This window comes from Neovison vison, chromosome 3 (genome assembly GCF_020171115.1).
Source record: "Neovison vison isolate M4711 chromosome 3, ASM_NN_V1, whole genome shotgun sequence".
Lineage (NCBI taxonomy): Eukaryota > Metazoa > Chordata > Mammalia > Carnivora > Mustelidae > Neogale > Neogale vison.
Window position 1 is genome coordinate 28,931,185 of NC_058093.1, and position 13,225 is coordinate 28,944,409.

The window sequence follows — 13,225 nt, forward strand, 5'->3', positions numbered from 1 at the left end:
GGGAGGAAGCCAGCGAGCCTGCAAGAGAGGAGAAAGAGAGCCCAGCCGGGTTTTCTCGTCCCACAGGAGAGAGCATCGCACAGTTCACAGACACAGGACCGCTCTCCTGCCCACGGTAAGGGCCCCGGAGGCTCTGACCAGCCTCTGCTCCAAACTCTGCCCTGCCTGAGTCCCTAACTCTGCCTGCCACATGCTTATCCCCACCCTGATTAAATTGTACCCCAGACTCCTTAGCCCTAACATGTCTGCAAGGCTCCCACGTTTTGGTTCTCTCTAGCCCTCTGATTTATAGTTTCCTCCTGACTGTGGCAGTCACCCTTACATGGGGACCTCTTAGCTACCGCTCAGAAGCAAGCCCCATCCTAGTAAGGGAAGATAGAGATTGGAGTAAGGATAGATTCATTAATAGAATGTTGAGGATTCCCAAAGACCCAGGGAAGATGGTAGAGATTTCCTTAGAAAGAGCTGGGGTTTGAGCTCCGTACTTGTTCTTAGCCTGCTCCATGGGCTGGGACTGTTGGTTGGCATGGCCAAGGGCTGTGCTGGGAAAAGCACCTGCTTCTAGTCCTGATTTTGCCACACTAACCAGCTATGTGACTTTGGACAGCAGCTTCCTGATCTGTGATAGGAATTTACGGTTTCCCAGACTTGGTGTGTGTCATAGGGTCTCTCTCTCTTTTTTTTTTTTTTTAAGATTTTATTTATTTATTTGACAGACAGAGATCGCAAGTAGGCAGAGAGGCAGGCAGAGGGGGGCAGCGGGGAAGGAGGCTCTCTGCTTAGCAGGGAGCCTGTTGCAGGGTTCGATCCCAGGACCCTGTGATCATGACCTGAGTAGAACACAGAGGCTTTAACCCACTGAGACACCCAGGCACCCCAGGGGTTCTTTTTTAAAATAAACATTCCTGAGCTCCCTCCTGGCAAATTCTGATCCGGTAGATTTTGGGTGAGGCTAAGGAATCTTTATTTGACCTAGGATTTCAATATAGCCAGGAACTTCTGGATTTGATGAGTTATGAAAACAAGAGTCTTCAAGCTTTAACCTCCTGAATGGAGCCATTCTGTCTTCTTTATATGGATGAGGTCACCCAATAATCCTGCTCAGAAGCAAGAGAGTAGACATAATGATTCTCTTCCTTCCTGCCCCTTCAGAGAACCCTGAGACACCCCGAATTTCACCATAATGTCATTGGCACTATTGGCAACTCTGCCAAGGTCCATCTCTTACAGCCACCTGCAAGTTGAGGACCAAATCTTACTGGACAGCCCCGGCCACTTCCCACCTTCTTTGTGTCTTTTCTCTCATGTGTATTATAGAGGTCATCATCTGTGTCCTTGAGGATCTCCACATCCGCGTCCAGGAGTGAACAGTTAAGCCCCAATCTCGTACTCTCAGTCTTCATCCTCTGCCCCTCACCTCTTGCTCTTGCTCCCACTCCCGGTCCTTTGTTCCTTCTCTCCCCACTGCACCTGCATCACCATCCTTCCCATCCTATCTTCAGACACCGGAGGCAACACCAAGACCTGGAACACCTGGGTTCTAAGTCGCATTCTCTGGACAGTGTGTTCAGTCCGTCTCCTAGGATACGGGGGAAGGGAGGCTGAGGGCAGGGGTGTGCTCCTGTGGGCCCTTCTCCCTCCTGGATCTCAGGCTCAAAATCCCCACAGAGGACGAGAACCCGACCTATTGGGAATTAGAGGAGAAAGAAAAAGAGGAAGAGGTGAGGGAAGAAGGAGTGGGGAGAAGGATAAGGAGAGGAGAGCACAGAGGCTGACAAGTGAGCAAGTAGGGGGCAGATGGGATCAGGAGAGAAGAGTGAGCTGGGAGAAAGGAAAAGAAAGGCACCAAGAAAGGGAAAAGGAGAGAAATGGGAAGAGAGGAAAGAAAAGCTATCAAGTGGGACATGGTGGGGGCTGAGAATGACAGAGGCAGGGAGACAAAATTATCCATGTCCCTTGTTGGTTCTTAGCCCTGCTCTAACTGGCTTTCTAAGTTTTCCTTTGGAAAGAAAGGATTTTCCTCTTTTTTTTTTTAAGGTTTATTTATTTATTTTAGATAGAGCAGGAGGAGGGGCAAAGGAAGAGGGAGAGACAGGATATCAAGCAGACTCTGTGTTGAACATGGAGCTTGATGTAGGGCTCGATCCCACAAGCATGAGATCATGACCTGAGCCGAAACCAAGAGTTGGGCATGCAATGGACGGAGCCACCCAGGGGCCCCCAGAGAAAACCCTTTCTAAGGGCAGGGCCTTGCTGAGATCTCTGAGCTAGTTACAAGGAACCGTGGTTCTGGTCCCACTTCTACCACGTAATTCCTTCAATGGCTCTGGCACTTCAGCTAATCTTTCTAGCCCTTCTGTATAAAACGAAGTCCAAGTCTGACATTCTGTGGCTCCCTGAGTTGAAATTGGTCATCATATGGTCACAAGTCACCCGGATCTAGGTTTGAAATAGTAAGTCAGAAATGGGAGGAGGATTGGAAGAGCACGTACCCAGCCCTGGGGTTGGAAGAGTTTGGCAAGGATAAAATAATTTTCCAAGGCTTGTTTGAGAGGAGATAGGCTCCAAAATAGGGGTGTCCTGGCACTGTGAGCAGAGGCGTCCCATGTTTCAGGACACAATTGTGAGGTTCCTAGGTCCAGGTATAGGGGAAGGGAATTCTGTCTTCTCCCAGGGCTGAGATCCAGCCCATCCCACAGTCCCTATGCCCCAGATACGGGAGCTGAAATTCAAAGAGGAGATAAAGCAGGTTGTTGGCAAGAGGATTGGAAGAATCCCAGGCTTCCCCTTTCCTCTGGAGTCTGGGGACCTGAGACACTTAGGAGAGACCTGTTAGTTCTGTCCTCATCCAGTTTTTGCAAGCTTTGGTCGCCAAGCTACATTACCAGCCTGAAAAGGGGAGCTGCATTTCTACCTCTCATGAAGCACTCTGGGTCCCTTCATCCATCCAGAGGCTTCTTCTGGTCTCACCCAGGCTCACTATATTCAGCCTCAGCCAGAAAAACCTTGGCTTTTGGGAACTTTTACAGGGTTCTGTCTCTCCTGAGGGCTGCCTTGAGTTATCTTTCCCACTTAGGTACAGACTGGCTCCCAACCTTCCCTTCTCCCTCTGGGCACCTGTATATTTGCTACCCCTTTGAAAGCCTTCTCTAGGTCCTCCAGTCAGGGGAACTGTAGTTTTAGTGACCTCTACTTTCTTCCTAAAGATTTAGCCACCCCTGGGTGACTTGATAGACTCTTCCAGCTAAAGAGAGGTGGGGGAGCCCTGAGATGCTGTGTGACCCCAGACAAGTCACACACCACATTTCTGGACTTCCCGCTTTTCATCTGTGAGACCCAGCGAGTGGAACCACACCGTGTTCTAAGAAAGCACCAACTGAATGATGACTTTAGAAATGCTTTTTGTGTTTTAGATGCTCACCATTGTCAAAATGTAAACTTATCCCTTAAAAAACGCAGCATCTCTATTCGAGTGCTGTTCCTCTGCTTATGCAAAGCATAGAGCTTTATGTTTCTTGCGCTTTGCTTCGTCCAGAATGATTTGGTCAAGAGTTGATGATTTCCTAGAGGGCACAGATCGAATCAATGTGGCTACATATCGAGCCTTCTGGATCTTTTTAAAAGATTAATTAACTAATTAATTTATGAGAGAGTGAGAGAGAGAGAGCTCACAAGCTGGGGGAAGGCAGAGGGAGAGGGAGAAGCAGGCACCCCACTGAACAAGGAGCCCAATGCAGGGGTTGATCCTAGGACTCCAGGATCATGACCCGAGGTGAAGGCAGATGTTTAACCAAGGGAACCACCCAGGTGTCCCCTCTTTTGCCCTTTCGAGAACAGTTTGTTGTTATCTACTAGGGCGACTTAACCAGGTCCTAAATGAGCATGTATCTTTTTTTTTTTTAAGATTTTATTTATTTATTTGACAGAGAGAGATCCCAAGTAGGCAGAGAGGCAGGCAGAGAGAGAGTGGGGGGGAAGCAGGCTCCCTACTGAGCAGAGAGCCCGACGCGGGACTCGATCCCAGGACCCTGAGATCATGACCCGAGCCGAAGGCAGCGGCTTAACCCACTGAGCCACCCAGGAGCCCATGAGCATGTATCTTAATGAGGGCTCTGTTCTTCAGGAGGCAGAGAAAACTTGAAACTGCATTTCTAAGACTATGTAGCTTACCCGTCCATTAAGCTGTTGGGAACAACTGCTAGGCTAAGGCGTGTCAAGTGTGCCTTACTGTGGGAAGGCAAAAGAAGGTGGCTTGTGTAGCAAGTATGGCACAAGGGGTCAATTTAAAGGCAACAGCAGCACTCTGCCTTGGCCCCTCTGGTGCCGGGGGTGGGAGGGTCTGCACGGGACCAGGGAGAGGGCTCCCAAGAAACAGCAGCTGGGGTGAGCCCCATGGAGAAGAGAAGGCTAGGATATAGAGAGATTCCAGGTTCTGAAAGGACGCAGCCAGCAAGATGGTGGTCCCTAATAATCGGGAGCTGAGGGGTGACTCTGGGGTTTTGGGCAGAAAGCCCTGCTACAACCCTCTGTGGAGATGACTATGGAAAAGAGCAGACTCTGTGGGATCAGACATTTGGCTTTAAATTCTGAATCCTTATGTGATCTGATGCAAGTTTTGTAGCCCCTCTAAGCCTCAAAGTCATCGGACTCAAACTAGATGTACAAAAGAGCTAAAGATTATGTGGATGGGGGCGCCTGAGTGGCTCAGTCGATTAAGCGTCTGCCTTCAGCTCAGGTCATGATCCCAGGGTCCTGGGATTGAGCCCTGCATCAGGCTCCCTGCTCAGTGGGGAGTCTGCTTCTCCCCCTCCCTCTTCTTTTCCCCCTGCTTGTGTCCTCTCTCTCTCTCTGTCAAGTAAATAAATAAAATATATTTTTTTAAAAAGTGTAGGTGGGTGAAGCTCCTGGCTCCTCATGGGCCTTCAGGATGCACAGGTTTCCTTCTCTTCCTCCTTTGATCTCTTATTCTAAGATCCCCAGTATGAACCCCGAACCCTTCGTTCCTCCTTACTCCTCCAGGTGACTCCGGCACCAGCTGGTGGAGCAGTGGGTGATGGCATCTCTGATGCAAGGCCGTGAGTACCCCAGAGGGAGAGGAGGCTTTCAGGAGACCACCCAGGGATGGGGAGGCGGGGAGGAGTCTGGACCCCTGGTCAAGAACGCTTCCTGGGCCCTCCACCCTTCCCGCCGGCTGCCCAGCCAGCCCCTTCTTCTCCTGGCCCAGGGCTGCCCATCAGTGAAGACTTGCTGCTGATGCAGAAAGGCACGCTGATGCGCAAGGTGAGGTCCAAAAGCTGGAAGAAGCTAAGATACTTCAGACTCCAGGATGACGGCATGACGGTCTGGCACGCCAGGCAGGCGGGAGGCACTGCCAAGCCCACCTGTGAGTCATGTGGATAGCTAGGCACAGGTGCGGTGGCGGGGTGGGGGGGTCGGTGGGGACTGGACCCTAAAGAGTCCAGCGGCTTGAGAGCAGGGGAGGAACGAGGGTCCTATGCGGTGTCCTCATGCTGTCCCTCTTACATCTACCTCTAAGCCTGTAGAGTGGGAATTACAATAGTACTTGCCTCTTAAAGCTATTTATGAAAATTCAATCCATTATTGCACATAAAAGGCTTAGGAGGGTTCTGGCTCAGAATAAGGCTCAGTAAGTCCTAGGTTCTGTTTTGTTATCATTATAGTGAGAGCATGATCTCATGCATCAGACTGCCCGGATCAAAGCTCTGGCTCTGCCACTTTCTAGCTGAGTGGCTTTGGACAAGTTGCATTAAGCTTTGGTTTCCTTATCTGCAAAATGAGGACTGAACGGTTCCTGCCTAGAAGGTTACAAGGACTCGGCAAGTTAATGTACAAAGTGCCTAACATGTCACCTGAAGCCAGGATGCCTTTTACAAATTAGCTATTATGATGAATATTATTTTTTTAAGATTTTATTGATTTATTTGAGGGAGCACAAGTAGGGGAGCAGCAGGCAGAGGGAGAGGGAGAAGCAGACTTCCTTGGAGCAGGGAGCCTAAGGTGGGGCTCGATCCCAGGACCCCGAGATCATGACCTGAGCCAAAGGAAGATGCTTAACTGGCTAAGTCACCCAGGCGCCCCTATGGTGAATATTTTTAAATATCATAAATGCAGCACAACCTTGTGTATCCTCTTGGCCAGATGCTTTATGCCCCCCTCTAAAAATGTGATCACAGGACGCATTTGAGAAAGTCTGCTTTAGAAACACAATCAAAGCTCACGAGCCCCAGAACCCCCCAGCTGAGGAAAGGGGGTGGGATAATTTCTCTGGCTCTTTCCTAGACATCTGGAAAGAGGAGGCCCTCAAGCCTGGAATGGGGACATTGAACTTGGACATACCATGCTTTGGTGTAACCGCTTCTATCTTTAAGTGTGTTTCCATCCATCAGTCACACCAGGGGTCATCAGGTGGACTGGCCATAGATGGGACCATCCCTTATTTCAGACGGGGTGCTGAGGGGTTAAGTCATTTTGGTCTGTGTCACACTGCCAGCCAGTGTCCTGAAGCCAGGTCTTGCCGCTCCCAGCGCAGGCCCCTTGCCAGGCTGCCTCTGAACATGGCAGTGACTCACGGGGAATCCTGAATCCCAGAGATCTGCCTCTCCCTGTACTGTCTTTAGGGGTTTCATCCTGTGGAGGTTGGGGTTCCTCCGACCCTTCGCCCCTGCAATTTGGCAGACTCTTGTCCCCTGTGTCCCCCCCGTTTCCTCCCTGGCAGTCTCGATTTCTGATGTGGAGAGCGTGCGGGAGGGCCAGGAGTCCGAGCTGCTGCGCAGCCTGGCGGAGGAGCTCCCCCTGGAGCAGGGCTTCACCATCGTCTTCCATGGCCGCCGCTCCAACCTGGACCTGGTGGCCAACAGCGCCGAGGAGGCCAAGATATGGATGCAGGGACTGCAGCTTCTGGTTGACTTTGTCACCGGCATGGACCAACAGGAGCGGCTGGACCAGTATCAGCAGGATGGAGTCAGAGTGGGGGGCTGGAGGTCGCTGAAAGAGCCAGATGCCACAAGGCTAGAGATAGGCGGGGGTGTACTGCACTGGGCAGGGGCTGGCTAAGAGTCCGGATAGGTTGGGCAAGGGCACCTCAGGCCACTGTGAGGCAGAGGACATTGAAGGCATAATGGAGGCTTGGGATGCCAAAAGCATAACCAGGCAGAGGGTGGACAGAAATCTGGCCTTTCAGGATGGGTAGAAGGGACGTGAGAGGCAAAGGACCCAACAAGGTGCTGATCTTGAGAGCTGAGCAGAAAATCCCAGTGGCATGAACTATGCCAGGACTAGGAAGCGGAACTTCATGGTGTTGACTCATTCAGGCTTCCTAGATTGTATTTACCTTCCATGCTAGGTCTTTCATTCATTTTTTTGTTCCTTTCTTCCTTCCTTCATTCATTCACTGTCTATGAAGCAGAAGGTATCAGGCACTGTGCCAGGCTTTCAAGGTGAAAAGATGAATGAGACTCAGGTATTGTTTTAGTCAATGGAGAAAAGGGATTTGTGTGAATCATCTAAGTACCCTGGAAGTGAACTTCCAGTGGACTGAAATTATTTGTGGGTATTCAAAGGAAGGAAAAACATTTCATTCTAGCTGAGAGAGTTTTGGGAAAACGTCAGGGAGGAAGTTGCATGTAAGCTGAGCCTGGAAAAGGAGTAGAGACTGAAAATAAAGAAAGGAGGGAAAAAGGCTCTCCTGCCTGAGGGAACGGCATGAGGAAATGCTCAGAGACATCAAAGGACAGGAGGGAGGACATTGAAGAGCAGGAGGGAGAGTCTGGCTTAAGTACGGGGAAAACAGAAGTGTGTTGAGGAAGGCTGTAGGGGGGCCAGCTGTGTGGGGGCTGTGGGGATGAAGACCTTCAATCTAGGTTTAAAAATTTGGGCTTCTTTCTGTAGGCAATAGGAAGAACCCTGCAGGCATCTGAGCCATGCAGGGAAAAGATTATTCTGGAAGCTAATATGGAAAATGCACTGGCATGGAGGAGACACTTGTAGTAAAGCTAGGGGAGACGATACCAGTGGATGAATAGGCACACACATCTGCATACGCAAACACACACAGTGCTTTGGCCTTGACTTGCACCTCGATGGCTGAGTGACTGGTTCCAGCGTGGAGATAAGAACCAGGATGGCCGGATGAGTTTCCAGGAAGTCCAGCGTTTGTTGCACCTGATGAACGTGAAAATGGACCAAGAATATGCCTTCCAGCTTTTCCAGGTGAGTCTTTTTGGGGAACGATCTTCAGAAGCCAGCCAAGGCCACGTTCTCACGTGGCCCGATACAGGTGAGCCTATCCAGCATCACTCTTTATTGAATCTCTCCTATATGCCTTACCACTATGCCAGGTTCAATGGAGAGTGTAGGGCATGGTTCTTACACTTCCGTCTTCTTTTTTTTTTTTTTTAAAGATTTTATTTATTTATTTGACAGAGAGAAATCACAAGTAGATGGAGAGGCAGGCAGAGAGAGAGAGAGAGGGAAGCAGGCTCCCTGCTGAGCAGAGAGCCCGACGCGGGACTCGATCCCAGGACCCTGAGATCATGACCTGAGCCGAAGGCAGCGGCTTAACCCACTGAGCCACCCAGGCGCCCCACCCTTCCGTCTTCTGAGAAAGATGATGCCTAGTCTTATGAAGGGGGAACCACCATATGTTACTGTGTCAGATCCTAAGGACTCCTCTGTCCATGACCAGAACTTCCTAGGTGCCTAGTCACAATGGAAAAGTCCCACCGGAATGTGAATGAAATAGGAAGAGGGATCTTTAGACATTTTAGGCACTTGCTGGGGCATCTAACCCTTTCTAATTGAAATTTTTCTCTAGTAGCAAATGGTAAGGCTGCCATTTTGTTTTTTACTTACCAAAGCGGCTTCTAGGAACACAAAGTGTCAGGAGCCCTGGGAGAATTTTGTGGAAACATGTTTGTACCCACCTGTCAGCCAGATGGCCATACAATGTGCTCTTAAAAGGAATTTTCCACCATCCTCTAAACCCTCACTTGCAGGCAGCAGACATGTCCGAGTCTGGGACTCTGGAGGGACAAGAGTTTGTAGAGTTCTATAAGGCGCTGACTAAGCGTACAGAGGTGCAAGAGCTGTTTGAAAACTTTTCGGCGGATGGGCAGAAGCTGACCCTGCTGGAATTTGTGGACTTCCTCCAAGAGGAGCAGAAAGAAGGAGAGCGAGCTTCTGACCTTGCTCTGGAACTCATCGACCGCTATGAGCCCTCAGATAGTGGTAAGAGGGTTAGGGCGGAGGGGCACTGGACATGCATGAGGAGGGGGACTTTAGAAAGGTCCAGAGATAAGCCACCTTCTGCCTAACTCAGGGAGTGCTGAGCCCCACCCCTACCTACCCCAGCCCCTGCACAAGCAGCTTCCCTCATTCAACCACTCCCAGGGAGGGAGACCAGCAGTTTCCTGCCCAGGTAAGACAGGAGTCTCCTCCATAACACTGTATCCCTCAGAAGGAAGAACATTCCATGAGCTCCCTTTCCTCCATAATGCTCATGCTCCTCTTTTAGAGTAAGTTTGTCCTGATGTTTACGTTTGCCCCCAGTGGAAAAGGAAGATCCTTGGTCCTCTCCCTTTTGCTTCTTCTTAAGCGCCTGATTCCTTTTCTTACATCTCCCTTCATGGTTTCTGTTTGCTGTTTCTTTAAATGCTGGCTCCCTGCCCTTTCTTGGGCTTTCTCCAAATTCTCCAAGTGGTTCTGGAGTGGCTAAGCCCCTGGGCCAGGAAGCTAGTCAGTCTGACTGAGGCGGATGAAGAGGAGGCCATTCATTTAGCTTCAGCAAGCACAGCTCAAATAGGCCCTCTCTGTCTTCAGCACTTTCTCCTTGTTCCTTCGATAGACATCACCTTGCCCTCCATCCCCTTCAGAATGAGAGGAATTTACATTAATAATAAATGATTTACAAGGTACTTTCACATCACTTACTTCCTCTAGCCCTCACTATAATCTTGTAAATCGAAAGCATAATCCTTATTCGGCTTCTGCTAAATATCCCATTAATGTGCTAACATCTTTACATGTCTTTTCTCTTCTCATCCTTCCAAGGACCAGTTGAAGTGGCTTCTGTTATTAAGTCAGTTGTGCCAAAGAGGAAAACTCGGATTTAGAAAGGTCAAATGATTTGTTCAAAGCCAAGCTAATGAGAGGAAGAATTGGGATTCAAACCCAGGTCACCTGACCCTTACCTAAGAGCTCTGTTGAGCATGAGAATTAGAGATGAGATGGATGAAGGGTGCCTGGATGGCTCAGTGGGTTAAGCATCTGCCTTCAGCTCAGGTCCAGATCTCTGGGTCCTGGGATCTGAGTCAGGCTCCCTGCTCAACAGGGAGTCTATTTATCCATCTCCCTCCACTCTTCCCCCCTACCCTTGCGCTTGTGCACTCACTTGCACACTCTCTCCCTCTCAAATAAATAAACAAAATCTTTTTTAAAAAATATTTCTCAGAGAGAGCACAAGGTAGGGGGAGCAGCAGGCAGAGGGAAAAGCAGGCTCCCCACGGAGCAGGGAGCCTAGTGCTGGGCTTGATCCCAGGACTGAGGGATCATGACCTGAGCCAAAAGCAGATACTTAATGACTGAGACCCAGGTGCCCCAATATATAAAATCTTAGAGAGAGAGAGGGATGAGATGAATGAGAGCTGGACAATTGACCCACGTTTCCTAGGTCTCAACTGCCACTCCTTCCATTCATTCATTCATTCACTCACTACTTCAGCTGATGCTTCTTGAGTCCCTGTCATGGGCCAGGACCTAGGCTCAGCCCTAGAGATACATCAGAAGGTCCAACAAGAACACCACCAAACAGAAAGGGTTGGAATCACTGATTCCCGATTCTATATCTGTGCTCAGGGAAGAAAGGGGACCGTAAAGCAATCATTTCAGAAAAATAAATAGAAGAGGAATGCATAAAGGTTAAGAAATAAGATCTTCTCTCTCCAGCACAGGACCCAGTAGACATCAGTTACTTTTATTCTGCCGCGTGCCCCTCGGTGTGGTGTCCCCATCCCTGCACTCAGCTGTCAGGTACTATAGTCTGGCTGCAGGGGTGGTCTCCTCCAAGGGACCTGGGCTCAAGGTCCCACTGTGCTTCTTACTAACTGAGTTATCCTGGCCAAGCTGCTTAACCCCACAGAGGCTCGATTTTCTGTTTTGTAAAACACTTGGTGACCAAATGAAATGACAGGCATGAAAGGCATCCGGCAACGGTGGGTTTACTCACGCGAGTTAAGTCCTTACTGTTAAGAATGAAACTTCCTGCCTGACTTCCGGTCGTTCTCCACTATCTGTAGGCCTTGTCAAAGCTGGAGCGACGAAGCTGGGCATTGGGTTTGAGTTGTTCCACCTCCCAAGGGCCCCCCCTGCCACCCCCGGCGGCAGTGTTCCCCTCAGTGAGATTGCGCAGTCCAGTGGGATGGGCATAGCTCAGACACCTGTCAGCCGGGGTTCAAATCTCAGTTCCTCCAGTTACTGGTTTTATTCCCTAACCTCCCTGGACAGATTCTATTCTATCTACCTCATCACGTTGGCGAGAGCATTCAGAGAGACGCTGCATGGGGTGTCCCAGGCACGGAGCAAGTGCTCGGTACTTCTCATTATTGTTGGTATCATGGGTGAGGGCTATGGAAGGAGTGACAGGGCCCTGCCCTCAAAGGGCCTAACTCAGGCCCTTTGGGCATATTATAGTTCAGGGATATATCAGACAAACACTCTTCAAAACACCATATGGGAATTGATGCTAGGACGAAACCCTCAGGTTGTAGCTGGCAGCGGCTACACAGCTCAGGGAATGAAACACAGGTACCTTGGTTGCGTCGCTAAAATTCTTTGACTTTGTTGGTCTCGGGGCCTCAGTTTCCTCATATATAAAATTAGCCCTTTACACTGAATACTATGCTGTCCCTTAAGCTAACCATGAGCTCCATGTGACTATTTTTTTTAAAGTTTTTTAAAAAGATATTTATTTATTTATTTATTTGAGAGGGAGAGAGGACTTGAGTGCGGGCAGTCACATGAGCAGTGGGAAGAGCAGAGGGGGTCGGGGAGAAACGAGCTGACTTCACCTGACATGGGGCTCAATCCCACAAACCCAAGCTCATGACCTGAGCTGGGACCAAGATGGATGCTCAAGTGACTCAGCCATCCAAGCGCCCCTCTGTGTGACTATTTAAATTTAAATTAACAAGGTGCCGGGTGACTGTATGTGAAGCCTCCACTCTTGATTTTGGCTCAGGTCATGATCTTGGGGTTGTGAGAACGAGCCCCATGTTGGGCTCTGTGCTCAGGACAGTCTGCTTGGGATTCTCTCTCTCCCTCTCCCTCTCCTCCTCCCCACTCCCGCTCTCACACATATGCACACACATGCGTGTTCTATCTAAAAATACGAATAAAATCTTAAATAAGATAAGTGTAAATTATCTAAAATTGGGGCATCTGGCTGGCTCAGTCAGAAAAGCACACGACTCTTGATCTCAGGGTCATGAGTCTGAGCCCCATTTCAGGGGTAGAGATTACTTCAATGAATAAATAAGTAAAAACTTTCCAATATTTAATGAATTAATTAATTAAAATCAAAATTTTAAATTCAGTTCTTCAGTCACACAGCCACATCTCAAGCACTCGATAGCCACACGTGTCTAGAGGCTAGCATACTGGACTGCACAGAAGAGAATGTCTCCATCATTGCAGAAAGTTCTATTGGCTACCACTGAACTAGAATGGTCTTCATGATTCTCCATGTGGCTTTAACTCTCCCTGAGGGTGGGGATAATTGAAATGACAGATGGTGGGTGGGGCACATTTGGCATCTGGAGGCCGGGAGTGGACGCCATCTGAAAGGCAGGACCCTGGAGAAGGGCGAAGTGAGGGCTGCGCTTGAGGGGTGCTGGGATGCCCTCATTCAGAGGTTCTCATTGTAGCCTTCCCCTACTCTGCACCTCAGGCAAATTGCGACACGTGCTGAGCATGGACGGTTTCCTCAACTACCTCTGCTCGAAAGATGGAGATATCTTCAACCCAACCTGCCTCCCGGTTTACCAGGATATGACTCAACCCCTGAACCATTACTACATCAACTCCTCTCACAATACCTACCTCGTGGGGGACCAGCTTTATGGCCAGAGCAGCGTCGAGGGATACATACGGTGTGTGGAGAGCAAGGGGGAAGGGTTCCCGCTCATGAGAAGGGGCCATCTGTGTTGTCAGT

At 49.6% G+C, this 13,225-nt stretch overlaps 1 protein-coding gene across 1 annotated transcript in view; it reads left to right on the forward strand.

Moving 5' to 3' along the window:
* PLCD4 (phospholipase C delta 4) overlaps positions 1-13,225 on the forward strand; it is a 22,251-nt gene continuing 9,026 nt past the window's right edge. The window contains exons 1-7 of the mRNA XM_044241604.1: positions 1-115; positions 5,020-5,075; positions 5,225-5,383; positions 6,737-6,965; positions 8,109-8,229; positions 9,015-9,246; positions 12,962-13,163. Coding sequence (XP_044097539.1) covers positions 5,054-5,075; positions 5,225-5,383; positions 6,737-6,965; positions 8,109-8,229; positions 9,015-9,246; positions 12,962-13,163 — 965 coding nt within the window. The 5' untranslated portion in view covers positions 1-115; positions 5,020-5,053. The remainder of the gene's footprint in view (positions 116-5,019; positions 5,076-5,224; positions 5,384-6,736; positions 6,966-8,108; positions 8,230-9,014; positions 9,247-12,961; positions 13,164-13,225) is intronic.